We start from the raw sequence: 26,378 nt of genomic DNA, 5'->3' as shown, positions 1-26,378 counted from the left end.
ATGATTTGGATGAGATTGGCTTGCATTATTCCTTTCATCTTGTTTTTTGCCCACATAGCAGCTGTATCGGTAAGTAGAGTTCTGCTCTTCAGGGTATTTAGAAATATTAATTCTAGTATATGTTATCCTTTTTCTGCATATTTATTTCTTTTCAGATTAACCATCTTTCTAAAGGAAATGGTAAGAACTAATTGAAATACATAGAGAGTTTTCTGAACTTTCATTTGCTTAGCAAGACTGATAACAATTTTCTCCCCACTTTTAACAGTATATGATGGAGAATTTGACGAACAGAAGGATATTTCAGAAATCAACTTAGGTGGGTATAATTTCTGCTATTATTAATGTCTTTAAATAATTTAAAACCCTGCGATAGAATTGCTGAAAATCTCTTAACTTTCAGAGTATGATATTGAGTAACTTTAGGAGAGAACTATACATTGGTGCCTCATTAGAATTTGCAGCATTTCTGAAAAATGGAAACATGAGAAGAGAATAATGGTTAGACTGAATTTTCTAGAACTAGTGAGTATTCAGTGGCTCTAGAAATAAATAACAAGATTTTTGTTTATAAAAAAATTCATTTTTCCAGTTTGCAGTTTGACATGATCACCCAGTACCTCACTTCCTATTTCAGAAGTCCCATTTCGATCCCTCGAGTGCAAGAGTTTTGATACCAATGACCAAAAAGTTTCCTTCTAATTCACCTCTCACTTTTTAAGATTCTTGGACAAGGTTTCTTTTTTTTCATTGAAGTGTAGTTGATTTACACTATTATATTCCTTTCAGATGTACAACATCGTGATCAAATATTTTTATAGGTAATACTCCATTCATAGTTACTATAAGATATTGGATCTATTTCTTATGCTGTACACCATGTCTTTGTGACATTTATTTTATAAACAGTAGTCTGTACTTCTTTATCCCCTACCCCTCTCTTGCCCTTCCCAACCTCCTTTTCAATCTTCACTGGTAAACAGTTTGTTCTCGGTGTCTATGTTTGTGCTTTATTATTCACTAGTTTGTTTTATTTTTTAGATTTCACATGTAAGTGATAACACAGAATACTTGTCTTTCTCTGTCTGACTTATTTTACTAAGCAGAATACCCTCTAAGTTTTCATGTTCCAAAAAATGGCAACAGTGGATGTGACAATATATGATATTTATTAGCTATTTACATTTGTTCAATTAAAATGAATTTTTGTATCATTTTAAAAGGAGTTTAACCACATAAAGATGAAAAACTAAAGACAACAATGGAAAAGACTCATTTTATCAGAGATGCATTTTAGCACTTCTTGTTCAAATATTTCTCTTTTTAAATCCACATCTAGCTGCAGGCTTGGACCTCTTTGAAGGGGACATCCTCCTGCAGGTGAGTACCTTCTGTGACACCAGAACATTCCCACAGGACTGGATGTGACAGTACAGTGGGCCTCTGCTCTGTGTCCAGCCCTGAGATGACCGTTATGAAAATGAAAGAATCTCAGCCATAATTTGTATGCACAAAGACTTCCGCTGTGGTTGCTGGTTAAAAAAAAAAAAAGATGAAAACATTAGTGACCAGAAAAAAGAGTCTATAATTATTAAATTGCTTGTCCACCCAATTTTCCTAAGAAGTGAAAAATGAGAGAGAAGGAAATCCACCACCATACTGAAAGTGACTATTTCAGTTTTGAAGAAATGTAGGTCTTTCTCGTTGTTGTTCAATTGCTGAGTCACGTCCGACTTTGCAGTCCCATGGACTGCAGCATGCCAGGCTTCCCTGTCCTTCACCAGCTCCCAGAGTGTGCTCAAACTCATGTCCATTGAGTCGGTGATGCCATCCAACCATCTCATCCTCTGTCACCCCCTTCTCCTCTTGCCTTCAATCTTTCCCTGTATCAGCGTCTTTTCCAATGAGTAGGCTCTTCTTCAGGTGACCAAAGTATTGGAGCTTCAGCTTCAGCATCAGTCCTTCCAATGACTATTCAGGGTTGGTTTTCATTAGGATTGACTGGTTTGATCCACTTGCAGTCCAAGCGACTGTCAGGAATCTTCACCACCACAGTTAGGAAGCATCAATTCTTTGGCCCTCAGTCTTCTTCATGGTCCAACTCTCACATCCGTACGTGACTACTGGAAAAAACATAACTTTGACTATATGGATCTTTGTCAGCAAAGTAATATCTCTGCTTTTTAATATGCTGTCTAGGTTAGTCATAGCTTTTCTTTCAAGGAACAAGCATTCTTTATTTGGTCTTAAAAATTTCTCTGGAAATTTCTATATTGTCTATAATGAACATTTATTGTTTTTATAATTGGAAGACAACTTGACTATTTGAATAGTGTGACAGATTGTTTGTGATGTGAGAGTTTACAGAAGGGGAAAGGAAGCCAAAGAGACCAGCCATCCAGTCAGCTTTGCCTTTTGTTTCTGCAGAATTCCAGAAATGGCCTGAGAGACCCGAGCTCCAGGTGGAAGTTCCCCATTCCTTACATCCTGGCCGACAATCTGGGTAACATTAATTGTTTTTCATTAGAAGCCTTGAGTTGAACTCTTCTCTCTCCCCTCTCTTCCTGGTCATCAGCTTCAAAGTTGAGTAACTGCCAACATCTAAGGGAGTCTCTAAGCTCTGAGGATTCTTTATCTCATGGAAACCCATGCTGCTTAACCAGTCTAAGATACAGAATGTCAAATAGTACTTTTTGAAATGCAGAACACACTAACATGTTAATTAGACCAAGAGAGCAACACAAAGGACAAAAATGAAATACAGTTTGACATCATAGCAATGAAAAATGTGCACTTGAAATAAGAGTTGTTTAAGTGACTCTAAATATGGAGAAGGCAATGGCACCCCACTCCAGTACTCTTGCCTGGAAAATCCCATGGAGGGAGGAGCCTGGTGTGCTACAGTCCATGGGGTCACACAGAGTCGGACATGACTGAGTGACTTCACTTTCACTTTCATGCACTGGAGAAGGAAATGGCAACCCACTCCAGTGTTCTTGCCTGGAGAATCCCAGGGACGGGGGAGCCTGGTGGGCTGCCGTCTATGGGGTCACACAGAGTCGGACATGATTGAAGCAACTTAGCAGCAGCAGCAGCAAATATGGTACCAGGATACCAATTTCAGCATAATGATTTCTTCCCTTTCTGTTGCAAAACAAACATGTCACACTTTTGAGAAATAGAAAAGGCTATATTTCATATGTTCATCATTCTCGACCCTTGGTATTAAAATTTTCTACTCTTCTCTGTCTCAAGAGAAAGGACAATATAAGTTAGATTTTGCTCATTGTTGGAAATAATAGCTGGTGGAAGTAAAATAAATATTAGAAGCCATGTGTGGACACTGGCTGACCTCAAGCAGCTGACTGACAGCTCAACAGCCACGATGACGCGATGCCTGTCTGGGAGGCCCGTCCTCTGTGGATGGGAAGACTCCAGAGCAGAGGGGAAGCTAGGACAGTGTTGCTCAATCTTGATGAGCTGCTGGGCTGCTCCTGCTCTCAGGAGACGTAGATTGTGTTTCAAGATTTTCCATCACTTTTATCAGTGTTGCTTCCAGCGTCTTTTCTGGTGAAGAGTTACATAGAAACAAATGTTATTGTTCTCAGTTATGTTCTTCATTGGAGTATAATTGCTTTACAATGTTGTGTTAATTTCTGCTGTACAGCAAAGTGAATCTGCTGTGTGACTACGTATATCTCCTCCCTCTTGAACTTCCCTTCCTCCTCCCCTCCCAATCCCACCATTCCAGGTCATCACAGAGCACCGAGCTGAGCTCCCTGTGCTATATACCGTTGGTTTTCACTAGCTGTCTATTTTATACATGGTAGTGTATGTATGTCAGTCCTAATCTCCCAGTTTGTCCAACCCTTTCCTCACTGAGTCCACATGTCCACTCTCTACGTCTGCATCTCTATTTCTACCCTGCAAACAGATGAGATAGGATTTTTAAATCCACCACTCTCAGTGTTTCCACCATTTGGGTTGAAGATAACAAAAGCAACACAATCTTACAGACAGCATGACTTTAGTTATAATCAAACTTTTTTCTTATATTTTGTGGCAACCAAGCTGTCTGGGGTACATATCTTCAATTTAAAGATGTTACTCAGTGAGAATACATAAAAGTTCATGAAAACCTTCAAACAGGTTTAATGCATGCTCTTGCTGTTGTTGTGTGTGATGTTTCCATAATTTATTTACTGATTATTCCAACGACTTCCTTTAATGACCTTAATATGATTTTATGACATCTGAGTCAGGAGTTCCTTAAATAAAGACCATAAAAATGTGAGATAAATACATGGTAAAGTGCCAAGAATGATAAACTCTTTGGGAGAATCCCCAAAAATCAAGGATGCAAGAATACAATTTAATTTTATAGAACTTAGCTTAATTTTTAACTTAGAGACCTACAACCAATGAGTTGTTGGGGTTAAAATCCACACACACACAAAGTGAGAAACAGTTGCCTTTCCTCTGGTGTATCTTTCTCCTCCACCTCGTGCTTGTCTTCTGCAATACCAACGTAGGCACACGTGCAGGTTAAGCAAGAGGACTGACATTTGATCTTTGGTCATCAAGCCACAAAAGTTACTAACAGCCATCTATTATTCTTGCTGACTCTGGTACATAGGTTTTTGCTGCTTTGGTTCCAAACTTGGGTTACAGAAATCTTTTCTAAGGCTGTCTGCAGAACTCCCTGTCTAGCCTTGTCATTGCATGGGGATCCTATAGGGAAGCCACATAAATATTACACTTAACTTCTTATGCTTTTAGAACTCTCAAACCTCTCTCAGCTGTCTTTCTCCTGCAAGAGGGAGAATCTCTTTAGATTGGGGGAAGGAACCCCACTCTCACTGCTTCTCTCCAAGGTAATTTATCTGTTTTTCCAGAAGACAGAAGTGACGTCACTTCTGTCTTCTGCTTGGCCATATTGGTCTCTTGAGGCAATGCGCTCAGAATTTTTGCTTAAATGAGGGAAAACGAAAGGGAGAAAGTGGGGAAATTATTTTATGATTTTGTTCAGCCACACATACCATAAGTGTATTCCTATTTTGTAGATAAATATATATATATACACATTATGTATTTAACATTTAGCGTGTTTATATACACAAATGGTTTGTCAGTTTTAGTTTCCAAGGGCTACATTTACTATCAAAAAATTTATCATGGACTTCAGTGGATTTCATACAGCAGCATGAGTTTCTATGTTTCTAGGTTATATATATTATCCAAGATCTAACTAAGGCTCATTGATAGTTTTATTGATTTCTACAGCACTGAATGCCAAAGGAGCCATTCTCTATGCCTTTGAAATGTTCCGCCTCAAGTCCTGTGTGGATTTCAAGCCCTATGAAGGCGAGAGCTCATACATCATCTTTCAGGAATTTAGTGGGTGAGTATGAAATGTTACAGAGTGTGAAATCCATCCTCTGATTTATAAAAAGTGACACATCCCTTTCAAAGACTAAACAAAGAAATTGGAAAGAAACTAAAAGCAAAATCAAATATTTCACTGTGAATTTTTTAGAGTGGCATCACATTTTTATTATGCTCTATAAAGAATGCATTGTTTGGATACCAGGAACCAGGGAGACTCATCTCAGTTCTTTTCTGGGTTGAGGTCATGTTTTAAATTACCGCCTTTTAAAAAAAAATCAAGTTTATTAAAGCTGCATTCTTTTGATGGTATTTTTTTTGATTATTAGTACTCCATTGGCTAGACTTTTCTGAAAAGTTCTATCAATGTAAGTGATATTATATATTTGCTTTTCTCTGATTTACTTCACTATGTATGAAAGTCTCTAGGTCCATCTACACCTCTGCAAATGGCACAATTTCATTCTTTTTAGTGGCAGAGTAATATTTCATTACATTTCACACATTATATATGTACCTCAGGTGTAGAGAACAAACATAGGGATACCAAGGAGGGGAAAAGGGTATGGGATGAATGGGAAGATTGGGATTGACATATATACACTATTGATACTATGTATAAAATACATAACTAATGAGAACCTACTGTAGAGCACAGGAAACTTACTCAGTGCTCTGTGGTGACCTAAATGGGAAGGAAATCAAAAAAAGAGAGGGGATATATGTATACATATAGCCGATTCATGGACTTTCCTGGTGGTTCAGACGGTAAAGTATCTGCCTACAATGCAGGAGACCAGGGTTCAATCCCTGGGTAGGGAAGATCTCCTGGAGAAGGAATGGCAACCCACTCCAATATTCTTGCCTGGAAACTCCCATGGATGGTGGAACCTGGTAGGCTACAGTCCATGGGGTCGCAAAGAGTCGGACAGGACTGAGCTACTTCACTTTCACTATAGCCGATTCACTTTGCTGTACAGCAGAAACTAACAGAACATTGTAAAACAACTATAGTCCAAAAAAAAAACCTAAAAACAAAAAGACCTGCTGCTGCTACTGCTGCTAAGTCGCTTCAGTCGTGTCCGACTCTGTGCGACCCCACAGACGGCAGCCCACCAGGCTTCTCCGTCCCTGGGATTCTCCAGGCAAGAACACTGGAGTGGGTTGCCATTTCCTTCTCCAATGCTGAAAGTGAATAGTGAAAGTGAAATCGCTCAGTCGTGTCCGACTCTAGCGACCCCATGGACTGCAGCCTACCAGTCTCCTCCGTCCATGGGATTTTCCAGCAAGAGTACTGGAGTGGGTTGCCATTGCCTTCTCCGAAAAGACCTACCTGGAGGTTTCTCTTCATATTGCAGTTCCCATCACGGCCTCCAGGTGTTGCCTGGACTTGATGGTCTAGTTGTGAAGGTGGGGATTTTGTTTATCGTGGATGACTAACAAAGGTAAGGAAGGAAGTTAGCATTCGTTTTAGCTTCTAAAGAAAAGAGTCTTAGACCTCAGAAGGTGCGCTCTTGGCAGGAGGGGCCGTGGGGTAAAAGCAAGTGAAAAGCTCTAATAGGCTAGGGTGAGTGCAGACGCAGGATCTCTAACACAGTGGGAATCGAAGGGTCAGGGGGAGCAGCACAGAGTGTCAGAGAGATGCAGGAGGGAGAAGACTGGAGAGGCAGAGGAGAAGGAAGAACAAATAGAGAGTGGGAAGAGAGGTAAAATCCTGTATAACACAGGAAGCTCAGCTCCGTGCTCTGTGGTGACCAAGATGGGTGGAATTGGGGGAGGGTGAGAGGGAGGTCCAAGGGGGAGGGGATATATATACATATAGCTGATTTGTGGTGTTGTACAGCAGAAACTAACATTATAACAGAAACAACATTATGATGTAAATGAACATTAACATTATAAAGACATTATACTTCAATAAAAGATAAGCAAATAGTAAATTTTAAAGTTTTTTGAAAATAAAATTCTTTCGTAGGAAAAAAAAAAATCAATCTAGGGACTCTTATTGCCTGTGGTTGGGATGTCTCTTACATTTAAGTTAGAGGGAGAGGAAAAGGGAGGAAGTAGCTCCAAGGAATGACCGGCCCAAAGCACCCCAAACCCTTGGAGATCCTGATGCTCTGAAGCTGGAGGTTAACGGGGCTCTTCCAGAAAGATAGGGTCAAAATTTCAGAGTGGTAATGCTATGGTATTTTACAACTTATACCTTCCTTTGGGGGAGGGTTTTTAAAAATGATAAATAATATATGCTTCCTCTGGATTGTGGATATTTTACAGAGTAAATTCTGACTTGGTAATGAAATGCTCCTCTCTAAGAGGCAAGATGAACATGGTGATATTTGCACAGCTCAATACATTTACTAAAGATCGTTGAATTGTACCCCTAAAATTGGTGAATTTTACACCTTAATTACACCTTAATAAAGTTGTTAGAAAATAACGAAGATTCATTTTTGAGTAGAATTCAAGTCTATTAGCATTTGAACATATAGGATGTTCGCAATTTGGGGAAAGCAATAGCAGGTAATTTAATGTGATTGTCACCAAGGAACTCACACTTCATTGGTAGCATTTAAAATAATTGGTAAATCTCTCATTCTGTTGAGCCCTGGTCAGTGTATAGAGCCTTGTTCCTCAACTCAAAGGGGGCAAGGAGACAATTTGTGTACAGCTCCTGGTTTGCTAAAAGAGATGGAAAATGAGATTTCTGAGCAAAACCAAAAATAATTGGGAAAAAGAGGGAAAGAGCCTGAGTATGAGGGATTTACAGTATCTGACAGCAGTTCCTGAGTCCACTATTTTCTGAGGGAATTTATGGGTCCTTTTTGCCTGGAGCCTTTTAGACATAAGTTAGGCAGCCTGCTGTGTGTTGTCATAATGCTGCAGATTGGGAAAAATCCCAAGATATGAACTTGATGAACTTGCACTTTTAATAAGGGTCTTTTTCATAATCATAAAGCATATACCTTCTCATTACAGGAAATTTGAAAAGTCATTAAAATGTAAAGGAGAAAGTATACATCAACCACAGCCACCACTCAGAGACATCTTTGTGGTATAAACGCAATAGCATTATTTTTTGGAATGCCCCATGGGTTTGTGAAGGTGAAGAAAATAGCCAATTTTTCCTTCTTTTTACCTGATGCATTATTAGGTTTGATTTGCTTCTAAGTAGATACCACTTTTATAATGGTCTGTCACTTGTAAAGCCTACATAATAATCCTTCCAGGAAATGTTGCTTTTTTAACCAGTCACGTAGGTTGAACCATTAGCTTATGAAAAGGCTAATAATAACTTCTTCTTAAAATCAAACCTAACCTTCAAATTTGTATTCTGGAAACTTAGGAATTACAGCCACTTGAAAATTCTCTAGAAGAAAATTTCTCTCCTTTCTAAAGGTGCTGGTCTGAGGTTGGCGACCAACACGTGGGACAGAACCTCTCCATTGGCCAGGGATGTGACTATAAGGCCATCGTGGAACATGAGATTTTGCACGCTCTGGGGTTTTACCATGAGCAGTCAAGGCCAGACCGAGATGATTATGTGAATATCTGGTGGGATGAAATTCTTCCAGGTGTGTATGAATCCAAGGTGGTTGGATGGGATTTGCTATTACCTTTATCATTTGCTGGGATCAACCCTGGGATGACCAGGCCAAACCTATGTGTGAACAGGAGCTTCAGTTTCTCCAGGAGGAACGCAGACTACGACCTCTCCTCTGGGCTGAGTTGATCTGATCATAATTGATCCCAGATAAGGGTCTCAGGAAATGAGGAATGTTGTTCATCTCAATGTGGGGTTGAAAAGTTAATCAGATGCTTTGGTTTTGCTTCAGTGTTATTGTTGAAACTCTATCTAAAATTCTACTTCCTGTCTTAGTGTGTAAAATGAACTAGATCCTTGAGGATGTCAGGGTCCTTTTTTTCTGGATGTCAAATCTCCTGTAACTTTAGGAAAGTAGAAAGTGTATAATAACCTTGAGACACCTGAGGATTTTTGTGCTCTACCAAATCAACGATAGATGTTTAAAAACAGAACAACAACTACATCAGAAATAAAAAAGCTCTTTTAGTTGAAATTATACTCCCAATTTTGTTAACTGTGGCTAATAGTTTGGAGTTTTGATTAACCAAAACATATAAATCTTTTCTTTCTCCTTTCTAAGTGCCTCTTTTTTTTTTTTTTTTGCCCCCAGCCCATACTTTGTAAAGGATAACACAGTTTTATTTCACATATTATTATGCAGTTATTCTAACAATTCTGATGTTCTTTAGTTTTGTTGGATTTCCTTCAACCCTAACCTACCTTCTTTGTTTGAGACAACTCAGCTGAATGCTTTTGAGTACATGAAAATATTATTATCAAAGAGTTGCCCAATGGGTGGGGGGAAATTCCATGTTGTGTTTCTGAAAACACCTAGTTTTTAAATAGGAATTAGTCCAGGAGGTGGAAAAGCATTATTTTTGGCAGTGATAGCTTAGTGAAACCTCAATGGATTGGAAATGCCTTAGCAATGACCACACATGGTTTTCATGAAGCAAATCATGGCCTTGTAATTATCTGTTTCATTTAGATCTCAGTTTCACATATGAGTTCATGGATGGTAGTGCATCTCTAATAATTTTATGGACTTGGAAGAACTGGCCATACTTTAAAATAAAGTGTGAATCCCCAGAAGACTTCTGCCAGAACTAGCTCCTTGGGAAGCCGCATCACTGGTTCTCACAGGAGGAGGGGGTACTGATGGCTAATTCTATCAAAAGCACCTATGGGGTTTACAGTACGTCCCTCTCGACACCTCCTATTCTGATATTTTATGAATGTGGAGTGCTGGTGGGAGGAGGAGAAAGCATGTGGTTTGTAAAATCCTAATCCAAGGACTTCCCTGGCAGTCCAGGGGTTGGAACTTCACCTTCCAATACAGGGAGTGCGGGTCTGACCCCTGGTTAGGGAGCTGAGATCCCACACGCCTGTGGCCAAAAAACTGAAACATAAAAAAGAAGCAATATTGTAACAATGTCAATAAAAACTTAACAAAAATCCCTAATCCATTACCAGGTACGAAATAATAGATCAAAAACATATGCTTGTCTCACAGGCCTAATTGCTTTATATCTGGGTCTGTGTAGAGAGGACAGAGAGCGCAGGTCAAAAGTCAAAGAACCAAATCTCTGACTATGAAGCTCAGGGGGTTTTTAGACTTTGTGTTTGCTAGAGGCCTGAATTTCTCACTTTCTCCTCTGTATACTTAACTCTGCTGAAAAGGACACAAGGAAGCATAAAATATGTGCATTTTTAAGTCTTGAAGAACATGATGCTCAGAGCTTTTAAGATGGTTTTAGGCTATATGAGGGCTTCCCTGGTAGCTCAGTGGTAAAGAATCCACCTGCAATGCAGGAGTCGTGGATTTGATCCCTGGATGGGAAGATCCCCGGGAGGAGGGCATGGCAACCCACTCCAGTATTCTTGCCTGGAGAATCCCATGGACAGAGGAGCCTGGTAGGCTACAGTCCATAGGGTTGCAAAGAGTCGGACACAGCTGAAGTGAGTTAGCAGGCATGCAGGCTATATAAAGGATCTTCCCTGGTGGCTCAGTGGTAAAGGAACTGCCTACAATGCGGGAGACACTGGTTTCATCCCTGGCTTGGGAAGATCCCCTAGAGTAGGAAATGGCAACCCACTCCAGTATTCTTGCCTAGAAAATCCAATGGATAGAAGCACCTGGTGGGCTACAGTCCATGGGGTCGCAAAGTGAGACATGACTTAGTGAGTAAGCAACAACAACAAAGGCTATAGGAAACCCCCTTTCCTGAGGGATTGCCAGGAGAATTTGCAGATGTGCTCAGCTCTGGGTTGAGCATGGACGACTCACCATGTTTGCTCATCTCTGGTCTACGTTTTCATCAGGTGTAATTCCTTATGCCTAAATTGCCGACCATCACTGGAGGAATTTTCTCAAGCGAGACATTCAGTCCAATTAAGATCATAAGCAATGGCAGTATTATCACTCAGGGTAATTTATGACTTCGGCTGCATCTTGTCTTCAGTTGACAGCAGTCTCATTATTTAACCTAAGAAGAGACTTCCCTGGTGGCTCAGATGGTAAAGCCTCTGCCTACAATGTGGGAGACCTGGGTTCGATCCCTGGGTCGGGAAGATCCTCTGGAGAAGGAAATGGCAACCCACTCCAGTACTCGTGCCTGGAAAATCCCATGGACGGAGGAGCCTGGTAAGCTACAGTCAGTGGGGTTGCAAAGAGCTGGACACGACTGAGCCACTTCACCTTAACTTACCTTACCTTAGAGACTATTGGCAATACAATTCTCTCCCTAAATCCATCTCTGTTTCTGAAGTCAGAATTGTGTTTTCTGAATCTGTTTTTTTTCCATTAAGGAGAACACTTCTGAGGTTTAGCAGGGATCTGCAAACTACAGAACTACAGCCCATGGGCCATATCTGCTTTTGTAAATAAAGCTTTATGAAAACACAGCCACGCCCATTTGTTTATATATTACCTATGGTTGGTTTTCAGCTATCTCAGCAGAGTTTAGTAGTTGTGACAGATACCATACAGCTTGCAAAGCCAAAAGTATTTTCTACCTGACCTTTTACATAAAAGGCTTGCCCATGATCTCTGCTTTACAAGGTCACTTCCTCTTCAAGCCCTCGGTTATGAGTTCCCTGAAGGCAGGACCATGCCTGTCGTAATCACTTCCAGGGGCCACCACCCACCTAGCACAGCTCCCAGTAAATAGTAGGCATGACAAAACTGTGTTCAATTAAATTTTAAAATGTATTAAAAACATTTATTGGGTAAAGCATTCTGATAAGTCTCCTTGAATAATGAAGAAAAAAGTCATCTGTTCTAATCCAATGATTATATTGAAAGTTAAGGAAAGCAGCCGGTGAATTGAAAGTGCCTTGCCTAAGATGCTGCTGAGAGTCACCAGGAGATCCCAGACCCTAGTCCTCACACCACTTTGATGCTTTTTATCATGTTACCCTCTTAACTGCCATCGAAGGAATGGCTTTCTATCCATTGGATTTTCTAGGCAAGAATACTGGAGTGGGTTGCCATTTCCTACTCTAGAAGGAATGACTTTCTTCCTTCCCTATTTGGGTCATTTATTGCTTGCAGTCAGTCCTACCTTTGATCCCTCTTGGGTTAAGTCCCCACAAAATCCTTGTGAATTGGAAGGATGAAACATCAGTATTCTCGTTTTATAGTTAAACCAAGTTTTGATCATGGACTTTTCCAAAAGTATTTGGAGACCACCTGCCAGAGTTCTCCAATCCTGAGTGTACCTGCATTGATATCTTTGAAAAGTGATCACATTTTCTTCTAATTATTAAATACAGTTGGATGGGAAGCTAAAAAGGGAGAAGGAGATGAAAGTGGAAAGCTATGATTGGGAGAGTTGAGCATTCTCATTCAGTTTTCCTATCACTCCCTTCGAAGAAAGTAAAAAATCTGTAAACTTCCCATTCCTACAGCTACAACAGTAAATTACTCGTGGCTGCTGGATTGAAGGACATCTGAGTGGTATCTCATTTTGGCATTTCATTTTACAGTGCATATTCTCTTCCATGACCTAATCTCATCAAAAATATTTTCCTCTTCTGTTTTGAAAGGAAAGTCCATTTTCTTCCTATTTTATTTTTTTTCATCATGGGGAATTTTATGGAAAAGGAGAATGTGAGCCTTGATTTACAGGATGCGATGTTCTTGTTAGCTGCTAACCTTTCCCTTCGCCCCTCAGGTTTCTTTTTCCTAACTTGTTGGAGAGTTGTCCAGGTATAACTCTTGGTGGATGAGGTACTAGGCTGTTAGTGAGATGACTCAATCCTGAATATTTTTCTGAATTCAAAAATTCCTTTTTTCTGCCATAAGGAATATCTGCCTCCACTTTGATAGTTTATCTTCTCTTTCGTAAAGTCTTATGCATACACACACATATTTATTTGTATGTATAAAAATGAAACTTTGATTTAAATATATATTTAACAACATGCATTTTGTATTATATACTATTATATATGCGTATCAGTCAGTTCAGTCACTCAGTCATGTCCAAGTCTTTTCAACCCCATGGACCGTAGCACACCAGGCCTCCCTGTCCATCACCAACTCCTGAAGTTTACTCAAACTCATGTCCATTGAGTCGGTGATGCCATCCAACCATCTCATCCTCTGTTTTCCCCTTCTCCTCCTGCCTTCAATCTTTCCCAGCATCAGGGTCTTTTCAAATGAGTCAGTTCTTCGCATCAGGTGGCCAAAGTATTGGAGTTTCAGCTTCAGCATCAGTCCTTCCAATGAATATTTAGGACTGATCTCCTTTAGGATGGACTGGTTGGATCTCTTTGCAGTCCAAGGGACTTTCAAGAGTCTTCTCCAACACCACAGTTTAAAAGCATCAATTCTATGTGTATATTTGTTATTAATATAACATGTACTTTAATATTCATTATAATAATTTTATATACTATTATATAGCATGCTAATACATTATAATAGGGCTTCCCTGGTGGTTCACTGGTAAAGAATCCATCTGCCAATGTAGGAGATGTGGGTTTGATCCCTGGGTCGGGAAGATCCCCTGGAGAAGGAAATGGCTACCCACCTCAGTAGTCTTGCCTGGAAATCCCATGGACAGAGGAGCCTGGTGGACTACAGTCCATGGGGTTGCAAAGAGTCAGACGTGACTTATCGGCTAAACAACAGTACATTGCAATATTATTAGTAAATATTAATAAATACATAATAATTATATATATATATTATATAATTATAAAAGATGTTAAATGTGTATATATACTTAAAGAAATTTTATTCTGCCCCCTCCCCGTTTTGGTCTCTGTCTGAGTATCTAGTCGGAGGGTAGGACAGGGAAATGGCATGACTACTCAGGATCTGTGGGCTCCCTTCCTGACAGGTTACCAACACAACTTTAACACCTATGATGACAGCTTCATCACAGACCTCAACACACCCTACGATTACGAGTCTCTGATGCACTACCGGCCTCTGTCGTTTAACAAGAATGATAGTGTCCCTACCATCACGGCCAAGATCCCTGAGTTTAACTCCATCATTGGGCAGCGTATGGATTTCAGTGCCATTGATCTGGAGAGGCTGAACCGAATGTACAACTGCAGTGAGTACCTCTGAGTCTGAGGACTGGGTACCCCCATTGACCTTATAGGTTTCCCGTACATTTTCCTTTGTGTTAATTTTGCTGATTTCCTGTCCATTGGGAAATGGACAGACTACATAAACTTAGTTTCTCTCTCCTTAGAAAAAAATACACCACCTACCTCACAGAATGGTTACGAAAATCAATTATGTAGCTGCATTTTATGAAATGAGAGTATTGGACCAATGAAAGGAGCTGGAATTGTCCTACTTCTTTGGCTTCCTTCTGAAGGATGCATCATCATGTAAAGCTCAAGATAGTTACAGGCTTGAAAGTATTTTGCATCTTGCAAAATTCTTTGTCGGGCTTAGTGGCTCCTAGAGTCATCTAATCCTCAAGATGGGTTGTTGTCTAAAATGGCTTCACTAGTCTTCTGAGACACATTCTTTAATTCTGTTCAGTATGTACATAGAGAAGATCTACTAAAGACAAAGCTCAGCATAGTTGGCACCTCTTAATTGAAGGGAGTTGACGGTTGGCATCTACAGCAAAGCATGATGGTAAGCCTTTTTATCCTTTGACCCTGTGAGGTGTGCAGGGCCACATCTATGTTCGCAGGTTCCTTGATCTAATGGGCGACAGTAAGAGTTGTATTTGAGAAAAATCCAGGCAACAAAAGTTTCATGATCCTGCTAAACAGTGAGGCCTTAGTAGTCTAAGACTTTAGGCATTTGAAATGACATGCCTCAAGTTTTTAACCAGCTGACAAAAATATCATTTGCAGCCACAACTCATACCTTTTTGGACCACTGTGATTTTGAGAAGGCAAACATCTGTGGGATGATTCAGGGTACCAGAGATGATACTGACTGGGTCCATGAGGACAACGCTCAGCCTGGACAAGTGGATCACACCTTGGTGGGACAATGCACAGGTCAGTAAAGGCAGCGAGGAACTACACTGCGGTGGGCCACCGGATTCAAGGGGTGATGGCAGCCGCGGGTTTTGCTTCAGTAGGAATGTTTGTTATCAAACCTGACACTCTAAAAAAAACAAAAAAAACAAAAAAAACCTGACACTCTAAATGAGGACAAAAAACGTTACTCATATCTTTATTATTAACTCAATAAAAAACATCCAGGTTCTGGACATGCAAAAGAAAGATAAATTTAAGCAATAACAAAACTGATACAGACAGATGGTTGATAAGATACAACTTTGTACTTATAGATTGTCTATTTTATATACAGTAGTGTGTAGTGCAGGGTACTATACTCATTATTTTGTAGTAACTTATAAGGGAAAGTTTTATATATATATACACACACATATATATAATATACATATATATACATAAAACTGAATCACTAAATTTAGTTTATATATATATAACTGAATCATTGTGCTGCATACCTAAAACTATTATGACACTGTAAATCAACTATACTTCAATAAAAAATTTTTAATTAAAAAAAGGATGAAAGTTTATAAATAAGGGTAATGTCTCTAGAGCAGTGCCCTCCAATAGAACTACAGTGTGAACCACATATGTAATGTAAAATTTTCTAACAGTCACATAAAAAAGAAACAAAGGAGTCTCTTCAATAATATATTTTATTTAATCCAATATATCCAAAATCTTAGCATTTCAATGTGTAATCAACATAGAAGCTATTAATGAGGTACTTCACCCTTTTTTGTAGTGAGTATTTGAAATCTGGTATTGTTTTATCCTTATAGCACATTTCACTTTGGACTGACCACAGTTCAAATGATCGATCAGCATGCATGTTTGGTAGCCACCATAATGAATAGCATAACTTCAGATAGTTCCTACACATGATTTGTGCAGTGAAAAAAAAGCCACAAAGTCTGGGGAGACCGGGGTTTAAAATCTGGCTCCATCTGCCTAATTGTGACCACAAGAAGTTGTTTTTATTGCTGCTGTTAAGTCTTTTGGCTTTTGTAAGCCATCAAGCTTGGAGAAGGACGTGGCAACCCACTCCAGTATTCTTGCCTGGAGAATCCCATGGACAGAGGAGCCTGGCGGGCTACAGTCCATGGGGTCACAAAGAGCTGGACACAACTGAGCGACTAAATAACAATAACAAGCCATCAAGCTATTGATACATCATCATGAGCATGGAAGGAGATAAAGCATACAGAGCCTTAAAGGGCAGACCAGCCACTTCACTCCCTATTACCTTTTCCTCCCATCTTTCCCTTTTCTCTGGAGGTTCTATTTATTTTTAAATTTCTATCTTAACACCCTTTTATTATGTGCTTGGTATTGATATCATGTCAACCCTGTTTGCAAGCAGGTGGGGTAATAGGTTATAATTGCCCTTTAAATTCTGGGCTGTTATCAAGTCCCTTAGTCCATACCCGTGTGACTGTTGGTTAGAGTTCCTTCACGGAAGGGACCTAGCTTATCACCAAGATACCAGGCCACCAGGGGGATTGTCAGAGGTCGTAAACCGTGGCCCCTCTTCCTCCCGCCTTGATAGAGGGTGAAAGTCTCTGTCACATATCAGATTATTAAACATATAATCTCCAGTGTCCATGGGGTGGTTTATACCTGAGGTTCTCTCTCAATTCCCATTGTAGCCTCTAATCTAATCTCTCCTGTAGGCTTGCTACTAGGTTAACGTGCAAGTTCCAGCTAAACAGAAACGTGATCTCTGTGTGAGAAGAATCTGCTGACTGACTATTCTAGTACTTTATTAGGAAAGGAATGGACCACGACCCAGAAGAAGGATCTTGAAAAGCTTTATCGGGTTAACTTGATCAGCCACTATGCTTCTTCCACAGGAGGCACTTAATGGGACGGGGTTTCCTCTGCTAGAGAGCACTGCATTATTTGGGTAGATGCATAGACTCAAAGAGCTTGAAGGATAGAAGCCACTTCCCACTTGAACCCCAGAGAGATAAGTGCACACCCAGTCAGTGGCAGCATCAGGGCAAGAATTCAGGTCTCCTAACTCCCCGATCTGAGTTACTGAATTTGTACTTCACACTCCTGACTATATCTGGTGGAATTCCTGATCAAGGACCACCTAGAGACCTCCTTAGACCTGTCAGCTCTTATTTACCTTAACCCAAGCCCTTGGCAATTCACACCACCTAAGTCTCAGGCTTGTAAGATCAAGTATTGAGAAGAACATACATGAAAATATAATTTTCCCTGATGAAATAGTAAAGCCATTACTGTATTTTTCAGCTTTGTGGAAAGCTTATTTAAACATCATTGCTTGCAGTCAATGAGGAAGGCATGTGCCCCATGTATGAGGCAGGATGAAGCAGGGATTTGTAGTGTCACAGAACGCAGAACTGTACCAGATGTTCACTTCCTTTTTACTTGGTGAAATGTTTTGAGTGGAGCATTTGGTAAGAGGTTGAGTATTCAGTTCAGTTCCGTTCAGTTCAGTCGCTCAGTCATGTCCAGCTCTTCGTGACCTCATGGACTGCAGCACTCCAGGCTTTCCTGTCCATCACCAATTCCCGGAGCTTACTCAAACTCATGTCCATCAAGTCGCTGATGCCATCCAATCATCTCATCCTCTGTTGTCCCCTTCTCCTGCCTTCAATCTTTCCCACAGCAACAGGGTCTTTTCCAGTGAGTCAGTTCTTTGCATCAGGTGGCCACAGTATTGGAGTTTCAGCTTCAGCATCAGTCCTTTCAATGAATATTCAGGACTGATTTCCTTTAGGATGGACTGGTTGGATCTCCTTGCAGTCCAATGGACTCTCAAGAGTCTTCTCCAAGGCCACAGTTCAAAAGCATCAATTCTTTGGCACTCAGCTTTCTTTATAGTCCAACTCTCACGTTCATACATGACTACTGGAGTAAGTTTAAATGACTTCTTTATATGTGAGAATTGTTCATTGCCCTTGACTTTGAAGAAGTGAGCTGGTTTTCCAAGTGATGTATATGTTTAGCCACTTGCCTGTTTGAAGGGAGAGAATTTTGAGATACTTGAGTTGGGTGAACCCAACCTCTGGCACAAATATAGACCCTTTACCTCCTATTTTAAGTGTCCTTCCAAGGCTTTTTTTCCATTTAGGAGAAACCTTCAATTGGTCCCTAACATGCCTTGAATGCCTCTACTTTGGACATAGGAAAGGTGATTCTTTACTACTGATCTACACCCAGTTATTAGGCTACAAAAGGTTGAAACTGAATCCTTATCATTGTGAATATGTAAAATCCAACCCTTAAAACTTTGAATCCCACAGTTTCTGACATAACTAGGAGGCCAGCTCTTTTCCTTGGAATGAATCTTTAACAACAAAGTTAATGAAGAAGATGGAATTCATCTCATAGACACTAAATTCCATCAAACTTTGCTTAAACCCTGTATTTCCTTAAGTCAAAGGTGTACATTTCCCAACTTTGGGAACAAAGGTAATCAAAAAGAGACAGTGGAGTGCTATGGCTTCCATCAGCAATTCTGTCTATGGAGACAGAGTGCTTACTGACAAACCACCTTTCAATTTTCCCCGAAGAGTTCTAGCCTTCGTTGCCTGGATAAGGGCCGGTGCTTACTGTTGTCACCTTACCTGGGCTGAGGGAAGCCTGGGGTGTGGATGGGCAGAGATGGGACTTCGGGGTCCTCTCTCCGTAGGCGCCGGCTACTTCATGTACTTGAACACCAGCTTCGGGGCAGCGGAGGAGGCGGCCATGTTGGAGTCTCGGATTCTTTACCCAAAGAGGAAGCAGCAATGCCTGCAGTTTTTCTATAAAATGTCAGGCAGCCCTTCAGATAGACTGGTCGTCTGGATCAGGAGGGACGACAGTACTGGCAACGTGCGCAAGCTGGTCAAGCTGAAGACCTTTCAAGGTACTTGGAGGCGTCCTGCGGGGACTGATTGGGCTTCACACCCAGGACTGTGCTCTTTCCCCTCCTTCCCCTCCCCCGCCCTTTTCACCCTCCTGCCGGTCTCCATTCCTCCACATCCTCCCAACCTTCCTCTCCTCTGTCTCCTCCTCCTTTTCCTTGGCCTCCCTTCTTGTCTTCCAAATGCATAATGCCTGGCATGCTTTAACCACTCAATGGATGCTTTAATCATTCAAAAGCTGCGGTTTCAGGTGAGGCTGAAATATACGATTCTAAGAGGCCAATCAGGGAAAGAAGAAAGGAAACAATTGAAATATAAAAATCCAGTTTTCTCTGGAACTTTGGAGAAAGCCAGGACAGAGAAAACTGATGATTCAAGGGTGGAGACTGGAAGGTTAAAGGAAGCAGGAATTGATGCTGAGGGAAAGAATATGGTTAGATAGTGGACCACAACTGTTTCTGCATCTGTTTCAGCAAAGTGAAGGATACCATTATTTAATACACTGAAGTACCTTGAAACCTACTTATGAATTTGGTGGAAAGTAAGCCATTCATATACATTAACTTCATTAAAAATCATTTCTATATTCCTAAGTGATATTTTGTGTATTTCTATGAGAAGATCATGAAAATCACATTAATAAAATGCCAAGGTAGTTAGGGGGATGTGAGAGCAATCTGACCGAAAATCAGGATCCAGGGTTATAAAAGCTAAGTACTTACATTCTTTTTATTGTGGTGGTGGTTCATTCATAAACAGAGAGGGAAAAATGTGTTTTTCTATTTTTTTATTCAGCAAAGAATTTCTCAATTAAAAATGAGGAGTCCAGGTAAAGGAAGCATTCTCTGTACTTCCAGAAGAAGTGGCTACTCTTTTTTAAAAAAAAAAATTTTTTTTTGGCTGTGCCATGGGACTTGTGGGATCTTATTTCTCTGACAAGAGATCAAACTCATGCCTCCTTTATTAGAAGAGTGGAATCTTAACTGTTGGACTGCCAGGGAAGTCCCCAAAGCCAGTCAATGTTGGTTTTATTTATATATTTTTTAATATTTTGGCCATGCCTCCGAGTTTGTAGGATCTTAGTTCCTTAACCAGGGATTGAACCCATGCCCTCTGTAGTGGAAGCATGGAGTTTTAACCACTGGACCACCAGAAAAGTCCCCATAAGCTGCTGCTCTTGAAGGGAGGAGGCTTCCTTTGTAAAAGACTACTCAGAAGAACAGGGGCCCAAATCGTCTCTACTCAGGCCACTCTGTGAGTAGAAAATGCTACAAATAATGGTTTTGAGGGGTTCACTTTTCTGGCTGAAATTTACAGAGTATCTTTATTAAATGGAGGGATGACAGCTAGGTGCCCTTTGCTGCTAAGTCGCTTCAGTCGTGTCCAACTCTGTGCGACCCCAGAGACAGCAGCCCACCAGGCTCCCCCGTCCCTGGGATTCTCCAGGCAAGAACACTGGAGTGGGTCGCCATTGCCTTCTCCAATGCATGAAAGTGAAAAGTGAAAGTGAAGTCGCTCAGTCGTGTCAGACTCCTAGCGACCCCACGGACTGCAGCCCACCAGGCTCCTCTGTCCATGGGATTTACCAGGCAAGAGTACTGGAGTGGGTTGCCATTGCCTTCTAAGAGGCGAGAATTTGCTGTGTTACAAGGATTGTAAATACGGATATATGAAATTGCCATCTTTTGACTTTTGTCTTATCAAATGTCTGTTTGGAGCGTGCAGTGCTAATATTAAGGGATGTGGTGTGTTTGTACCAGGGGAAAACCCAGAACCTGCAGAATGAAATAATAATAGAAAACAAATTCATGATTAAGATTTTTATGATAAATCAGAGTGGGTCTTTTTTTTTTTTGCTTTTTTTCTTGTTTAGCTGTTTTCCCATATCAGATACGTGACTTTGGAAACGTTCCTTAACAAGTTTATAGCAGATCTCTCCTGTGTTCGTTTGTGAAGATTGCATGAGATCATTCATGTAAAGCGCTTGCCACAGCACCTGGCTCAAAAGACTGCTCCAAAAATGTTGGCCGCAGTTGTCACCAATTTTATTCTCTATCCTCAGGAGATTTTGACCACAATTGGAAAATTGCCCATGTGACCCTCAGAGAGGAAAAGAAGTTTCGCTACCTTTTCCAGGGCACAAAAGGTGACCCCCAGAACTCGAGTGGGGGAATTTACTTGGATGACATCACTCTGACGGAAACCCCATGCCCCACAGGGGTTTGGACAGTCCGGAATTTCTCCCAGGTCCTGCAGAACACGGTGAAAGGGGACAAACTCCACAGCCCTCGATTCTATAATTCAGAGGGCTATGGTCTGGGGTTGACCTTGTACCCTCAGGGCAGAACGAGCTCCGGGAGCTCTGGGTACTTGGGACTCACCTTTCACCTGTGCAGTGGAGAGAACGATGCTGTCCTTGAGTGGCCAGTGGAGAACAGACAGGTGATCATGACAATACTCGACCAAGAAGCCGATGTCAGGAAGAGAATGTCCTCCAGCATGGTGTTTACTACGTCCAAGACCCAGACATCTACAGGTAGGTGGTTGGAAGAACTGCCCCTCCACCTGGAAGGGCCAACAGATACGGTTCCCATCTGTGTAGGAGAAATTAACTTTCTTCTCACACTTCCTTCTTGGGCACATATTGGTATATCCACTGCTGCTGCTGCTGCTGCTAAGACTACCATGCCTAAAATAGATAGCTAGTGGGAAGCTGCTGTGTAGCCCAGGGAGCTCAGCCAGGGGTTCTGTGATGGCCTGGAGGGGTGGGTTTGGGGATTGGGAGAGAGGGGATATATGTATACTTACGGCTGATTCACAATGTACAGCGGAAACCAACACAACATTGTAAAGCAATTTACATTGTAAAGCAATTATCCTCCAATTTAAAATAAATTTTAAAAATACCATCATGTTGGAGCATTAAGTTAAATTTTTCTTTAATTGATGCATAGTTTATTTACAATGTTGTGTTAGTTTCTGGTGTACAGCAGAGTGATGCACTCATACGTATATATTCTTTTTCATATTCTTTTCTCTGATGGTTTATTACAGGCTGTTGAATTTAGTTCCATGTGCCATCCGGTAGGACTTTGCTGTTTATCTATTTTATATACAGTAGTTTGTAGCTGTGGATCCCAAACTCCCAATTTATCCCCCCTACTCCCTTTCCCCTTTAGTAACAACTTTGTTTTTCTATGTAAATTAAAATTTTCAATGTCATCTTCTCTTGTGTTCATAAATTCATCCATTGCGCATCTAGTCACGATTTGCAATGTGCCAAATTCTGTGCCAGTTTCTTAGAACACAAGCAAATCACACAGATTCTGCTTCACTGAGCTCAGTCCGAGAAGACGCATCCTGCTAGTCATTTATTAAATACTCAGAATTTGTGAGGCTCTGTGCTGAACTGATGCACTGACTCCTAAAATATTACTGATCGTCAGTGTGTCTAGGAAGCAAATTTGCATAACAAAGGAATGGGCAAGTTATTATTATTGTTTTTTTTTTTTTTCAAAAGAAGAGACGTAAGCCTTGAAAGGAAGATTCTATAGCTGTCTCTTCCCCTTCATTGAGGAAGTCACTCAGTAAGGGGCCATGACCCCTCAAAGCAGTGATTCTCTGCTCCTCCCTCTCCCAATTCTCAGTTTTAATTCTCCTGGAAAAAGTAAATAACCTGATTTTTTTCCAACACATTTTTTTCTGATTAACAAACCCCTTATGGATAAACAAGGTTCTGTTGTAAGTACAAAGAACTACATTCAGTATCCTATGATAAACCATAATAGAAAAGATTGTTTAAAAAATGTATATATGCATACATGTATAACTGAATCACTTTGCTGTCCAGTAGAAATTAACACACCATTATAAGTCAATTATACTTTAATTTAAAAAAATCCCACAAAACTCTCTATACTCATCAAAGACAATGGAAAGTGAAAGCTAAAGCGATAATGTGATTTTCTGTTATCTGTAACTTTGCAGCTATAAATGGCTCGGCCATCTGGGACAGGCCCTCGGTCGTGGGGTCTTTTGACAACAGTTGCGAATGTTTCAGAAGCATTGACTGGGGCTGGAGTGCTGCCATCTCCCACCAAATGCTGAAAAGGCGAAGCTTCCTTAAAAATGATGACCTTATCATTTTTGTGGACTTTGAAGGTATTTTGCTGGCTTTCCTGACTATGTAATCCTATGTTCTGGGCGTTCTACTGATTTTACATGGATTTTTAAGCATCTCATGAAAGGTGGGGATATTCTGGGGGGAAACTAGGTTAAAAAATAGATGTGCTCTAAGGGAACAACGCTTTACTCTTTTTTTCAAAGACTTCTATCTTGATTTTAACTGTCCTTGGGAGAAACTACAATTTTAGTGCCATCTTTTTGCATAATTTATCAAATGTGACAGTTTTCAGACTGACTTCAGTGTAATCTCAATCAGCCCATCCATGCTCACGTTATGCTTCTTTTTTTAAGTCAGAATAAATAAAACCATGATTGGACTACTTTTAAAAATAAACACAGCAAAATAAGAATGAGGTCTTGCCATGTGTGACAACATGGACGGACTTGGAGAGTATTATGCTTAGTGAAATCAGTCAGACAGAGAAAGCCAAATATTCTGTGTTTTCACCTATATGTGAAATCTGATAAACAAAACAAATGAACGAATATAATAAAACAAACTCACAGATATAAAGAACCAGAGTAGTAGAGGGAGGGACAAATTAGGGGGAGGGGATTAAGAGGTACAAACTACTAGAATGAAATAAATTACAAGGGTGTGACATGCAACCCAGGGACTATAGTCAATATTTATAATAACTTTATGGGGACTGTAATCTATAAAAACGTCAAATTACATGTTGAACAACTTAAAACTAATATAATATTTAAGTCAGCTATATACATCAATAAAAATAAAAAATAATAAATAGCTGACATTATAAAAATCTACTGGATTCAAAACCACTTTCCTGTGTCATTAAAGGTGTTGTCCAAGAGAGGTCGTCGCGGCCCAGGGAACTTTCTCCGGGAGTGGAAGTGCATTGTTGCCCTCATGTCTCTTTGTCTATTTCCTCAAGATATCACCCATCTTAATCAGACTGAAGTTCAAGTTCAAAACAGCAGGCTGACCCCCCAAGGCCTTGTTCTCCATGGCCAGGAGCAGCAGACCTCAGAAGAAGATTCGAGAAAGGCCCCCTTAGAGACAGCCCTCCCGAGCAGCCTGGACCAGGGGCAGAGCAGCCGACAGAAGCGGTCAGTGGACAACACGGGCCCCTTGGAGGACCACAACTGGCCACAGTACTTCAGAGACCCGTGTGACCCAAACCCTTGTCAAAATGAGGGCATCTGCGTGAACGTGAAGGGGATGGTGAGCTGCAGGTAGGCTCTGTGGTCGGGGCGGGGGTGGGGCACAGGTGAGGGGTGGCAGAGAGGAGCCCCAGGTCTTCTTACCCTGCTAGAAAGCACAGTCTCAGGTCAGGCATCCGTAGCATCAGATGGTCAACTGTGGCTGTCCTTGACTCCGTGAGGCTGTGCCCCAAATCAACGGGCAGAGCAAGGGTCCTGCCAGAGCAGAGGAGTCCTGAATCTCCTCCGGGGCATCGTCAATAACAGCTTGAATGTTGTTGGAATTTTGAACTCTACTGCAGGGCTTGAAAGTGACCCAGAGCTTTTAGCTTCCATGCTCCATCATGGTGAGACTCAGGACCAAGCTTAAATCTTCCCTGACTACAGATATTATTATGAGTTATCAATTATGATTATTTCTATTGTCCGTTAGTTCATTGTCCTATAATCATAGTTATGTTTTCAATGATAGTAATAAAAATATCTGATATTTGGGGGCTGCTTACTGTATGTCGTGTGCTTCCCCAAGCAGTATGTATGCATGATCTAAATTATTCCTCACAGCCACCCTGTGACATAAAGGCCCTTCCTTTATGGCATAAGAAATTTGAAACTTAGACACATAAGTAGGGCATAAGAAACTTAGAGACATAAGTAATTTGTCTGTGAATGTTGGAGCTGGGATCTGCATCCAGGTCTGACTGTCTGTTACATTTAATAGTTCTTTTTATAATGCTTGTTACTTGTATAAAATATTTCATAAAAGGATGTATGGGATGACAGAAGCATCACTTTCATTTGACAGAATAGTAGCAGATGTGGGGGCTGGTCTGATTGGTTCAAAATATCAACATTTCTTCTCACCTCTTTTTTTTTCTTTAAACTTTTACTTTTTTATTCATCGTGGATTTTTATATTCTTTTTCTTTTTTTTTTAATAGTAAAGGAAATTTTCTTTAATTACTGATTTTTTTTCTTGGCCACGCCTTGCGGCATGTGGGATCTTAATTCTCTGACCAGGGATCCAACCCAATGCAGAACCTATTCTGCAGTGAAAGTGCAGAATCCTAACCACTGGATTACCAGGGAAGTTCCCTTCTCAGCATTTTTTGATCTCCACTTTGTTTCTTCTTTGTTAAACTTTTATTTTGAGATAATTCCAGATGTGCAGATACGCTGACACAATACTACAGAATTCCCAGTGCCTAGAGTCCACATCTTCGGTAACCAAATTCCAATCAGCAAAGCCAAGAAATGAGCATTAACAAATGCAAATGCTATTAACAAGGCCATAGTTGCTGAGCCGGTCTCTAGGTCAGGAAGCCCTGGGGGCTTGTGTGGTTCCCACCGTCCCCTCCATCCTGTCTCCCCAGGTGCGTCTCGGGTCACGCCTTCTTCTACACGGGGGAGCGATGTCAGGCCCTGCAGGTGCACAGCAGCGTCCTGGGCCTGCTGATCGGAGGCGTGGCCAGCGTGGTCTTCTTGACCTTCACCGTCATCTCCATCCTTTACCAAAGGTCAAGGCAGTGATGCCCAAGGAAGTCAGCCAGAAGCAGAAATGCCCCCCGCCCTTGGACCCTCCCTTTCCTTCCTCTGCTAAGTGTAGTTTGGGGCTGTTTTCTTTCAGCCTTGCTTTGCCTCCAGCCTCCTGTGTGACCCTTCTGTTTT

General features: G+C 40.9%; 2 protein-coding genes and 1 long non-coding RNA gene across 3 annotated transcripts in view; 1 reads left to right on the top strand and 2 right to left on the bottom strand.

Annotated features, from left to right (window-relative positions):
* MEP1A (meprin A subunit alpha) lies at nt 1–26,240 on the top strand. The gene is made up of 14 exons (XM_055571255.1): nt 1–69; nt 156–180; nt 269–319; nt 1,340–1,380; nt 2,428–2,503; nt 5,284–5,401; nt 8,785–8,960; nt 14,320–14,541; nt 15,305–15,454; nt 19,146–19,361; nt 21,422–21,895; nt 23,347–23,520; nt 24,444–24,744; nt 26,084–26,240. The coding sequence occupies exons 1-14, from the start codon at nt 1–3 to the stop codon at nt 26,238–26,240; spliced, it is 2,250 nt and encodes a 749-aa protein (XP_055427230.1).
* On the bottom strand, nt 1,184–9,121 carry LOC129645826 (uncharacterized). Its single transcript, XR_008711516.1, has 3 exons — nt 9,003–9,121; nt 3,353–3,567; nt 1,184–1,532 (listed from the first exon to the last, which is right to left on the bottom strand). It is a non-coding gene; the product is annotated as an uncharacterized LOC129645826 (long non-coding RNA).
* ADGRF5 (adhesion G protein-coupled receptor F5) overlaps nt 16,036–26,378 on the bottom strand; it is a 134,457-nt gene continuing 124,114 nt past the window's right edge. Inside the window, exons 22-24 of the transcript XR_008711515.1 lie at nt 21,741–21,924; nt 19,081–19,257; nt 16,036–18,467 (exon numbers count right to left, since the gene is read on the bottom strand). The gene's annotated coding sequence lies outside the window, so the exon portion shown is untranslated. The remainder of the gene's footprint in view (nt 18,468–19,080; nt 19,258–21,740; nt 21,925–26,378) is intronic.

The sequence above is a fragment of the Bubalus kerabau genome, chromosome 3, assembly GCF_029407905.1.
Source record: "Bubalus kerabau isolate K-KA32 ecotype Philippines breed swamp buffalo chromosome 3, PCC_UOA_SB_1v2, whole genome shotgun sequence".
Taxonomy (NCBI): Eukaryota; Metazoa; Chordata; class Mammalia; order Artiodactyla; family Bovidae; genus Bubalus; species Bubalus kerabau.
Note: the sequence above shows the minus strand (reverse complement) of the source record. Positions and strands in the feature narration are given on the sequence as shown.